The 1,863-nt window shown below is 55.2% G+C and overlaps 1 protein-coding gene across 1 annotated transcript; it reads left to right on the top strand.

Annotated features, from left to right (window-relative positions):
* Positions 1-471: 471 nt before the first annotated feature.
* TMEM205 (transmembrane protein 205) lies at positions 472-1,400 on the top strand. Its single transcript, XM_010133881.1, has 3 exons — positions 472-601; positions 703-866; positions 1,101-1,400. The coding sequence occupies exons 1-3, from the start codon at positions 472-474 to the stop codon at positions 1,398-1,400; spliced, it is 594 nt and encodes a 197-aa protein (XP_010132183.1).
* The last annotated feature ends 463 nt before the right edge of the window (positions 1,401-1,863 follow it).

Here is a 1,863-nt window from a genome sequence, read left to right as displayed (position 1 = left end):
CGGGGCAGTGGGGTGAGCCCAGGAGCCTCTCCCTGAGGCTTTTTTGGTTAAAGCGTACAGAAGCTGTTGCTGTTTTTAAACAGAGGGACTTTTCCCCAGCCAAGAGGCCTCTTTGATGGCTGCAGTGTGGCCGTGCATATTTTCAGGGGTTTTCGTTTTCCCCTTTTATTGACTTTCTGCTTGTTCCTGCTGCCAGGGGCCAGCCGGGGTTTTGGCCGGACTTTGCTGAAAGTCCACCCGGAACGGCCACTCACCAGGTGCTGACGCAGTGCCCTGCCCCTCAGATATAACGGGTTCGAAAATCGGGTGTGCAGCCCAGTTGGGTGAGTGGTGGTGGGGCTGGGAAGGGGCTGGGGCTGTGTCAGCTCCAAAGCTCCTGTGAGCAAACAGGCTTATGAAGCTGAACTGCGTTTCCTGGATCCAGCAAGGTGACAGCAGCTTAGCAACGAATTTGGGGGCAGCTGGGCTGACATGGAGGGACCCGTTCCAGGCCAGGACCCTGTGCCGGCTGACACAGAGCCCTCCACCACCATCAAACTGCTGCACCTGGTTTTCCTCTCCACCTCCTGGGGAATGCAGATCTGGGTGACCTTTGTGGCTGGTAGGTTGCGGTCTGTGCATGCTGCGGTGGCTCTCTGCGTGGAGGAAGGCCCCAGGAGAGGGGGCTTGGCCCCAGGACTTACTCAATCTCCCCCCTTGCAGGGTTTGTGATGAGCAGCCACCTCTCTCGCCACACTTTTGGCTCCATCCAGCGTGAGCTCTTCCCCTACTACTTCCACATTGGCTCTGCTTGTGCCTTCTTCAACCTGACTCTGTTTGCCATGTACCACCCCAGCGAGCTGCTCAGCGATGAACAAACGACCCAGGTAGCCTCCCACTTTACCACACAAGCTGGCCATAGCCCAAATCCCTTCCTCTGCGGGGTTCTGCTGTGCTCTGCTCCACTGAGGCTGGTTTCAATCGCTGACAAGGTGCACACACGGCTCTAGTTAAAAGAAACCAGTTAGCATCCAGATTGCAGCGAGCCTTGTTTGCGAGATGGGCTGGGGGAGAAATCTAACCCATGTGCATTGGTCACAGCGGGCTTTGCTCCCCTGCAGATCATCGTCTTCTTTGTTTCGGTCGCTGCTTCTGTGCTGAACACGCAGTGGTTCGGGCCCGTCACCTCCGACATCGTGGCAGAGATGTACCTCTTCGAGCGCAGACACAGCCTCGGCCAGGAGGTCGGGCTGGCTACCAGCAAGTCCTGCAGACAGCTGCGAGCCTCCAACCAGAGCTACAGGCAGCTGTCCCGGCAGTTCACCCTCTACCACACTCTGTCCTCCCTCTGCAACCTCTGCTGCATCACATGCAACGGCTGGAGCTTGTACTACTTGGCTGCCCGTCTCCGGGCTCTGTGAGAGCAGGACTCCATGAAGTGAGGGCAGGGCAGGCCGGCCACAGCCAGCCCTCTGGGAAAAAGGGAACCGTCCTCCTGCCTTGCTGTAAAGTAACCCTGAGCTTGGGAGATTAAAGTCCATCGTCCTCAGATGGAGACACTTTGAACTGTATGTGTGCATGGTGCAGAAAGTTAGGAATAGTGAAATGGCAATTCTTTGTTTAGAGCTGTCTGAATCCAGTGCTGGAATGAGAAAAATCCTCCATGATCTAAGCAGGAGAGTTTATGGCTGAGCAGCGTTTTAAAGAGCCGTGCATGAGCTGTGTCTAAAACTGCAGAGTATTTCTGCAGTCACAGAGATGGCAGAAGAGAGAGATTGAGAATTTCTTTTAATTAAATGCTGAAAGCTAATGCAGAAGCACAGCAGAGCCTGTGTGTCAGCTGCACCAGTGAGCGTAATGGACACGGTGGTTACATTTGGGCTT

The sequence above is a fragment of the Buceros rhinoceros genome, unplaced genomic scaffold, assembly GCF_000710305.1.
Source record: "Buceros rhinoceros silvestris isolate BGI_N320 unplaced genomic scaffold, ASM71030v1 scaffold30093, whole genome shotgun sequence".
Classification (NCBI taxonomy): Eukaryota; Metazoa; Chordata; class Aves; order Bucerotiformes; family Bucerotidae; genus Buceros; species Buceros rhinoceros.
Note: the sequence above shows the minus strand (reverse complement) of the source record. Positions and strands in the feature narration are given on the sequence as shown.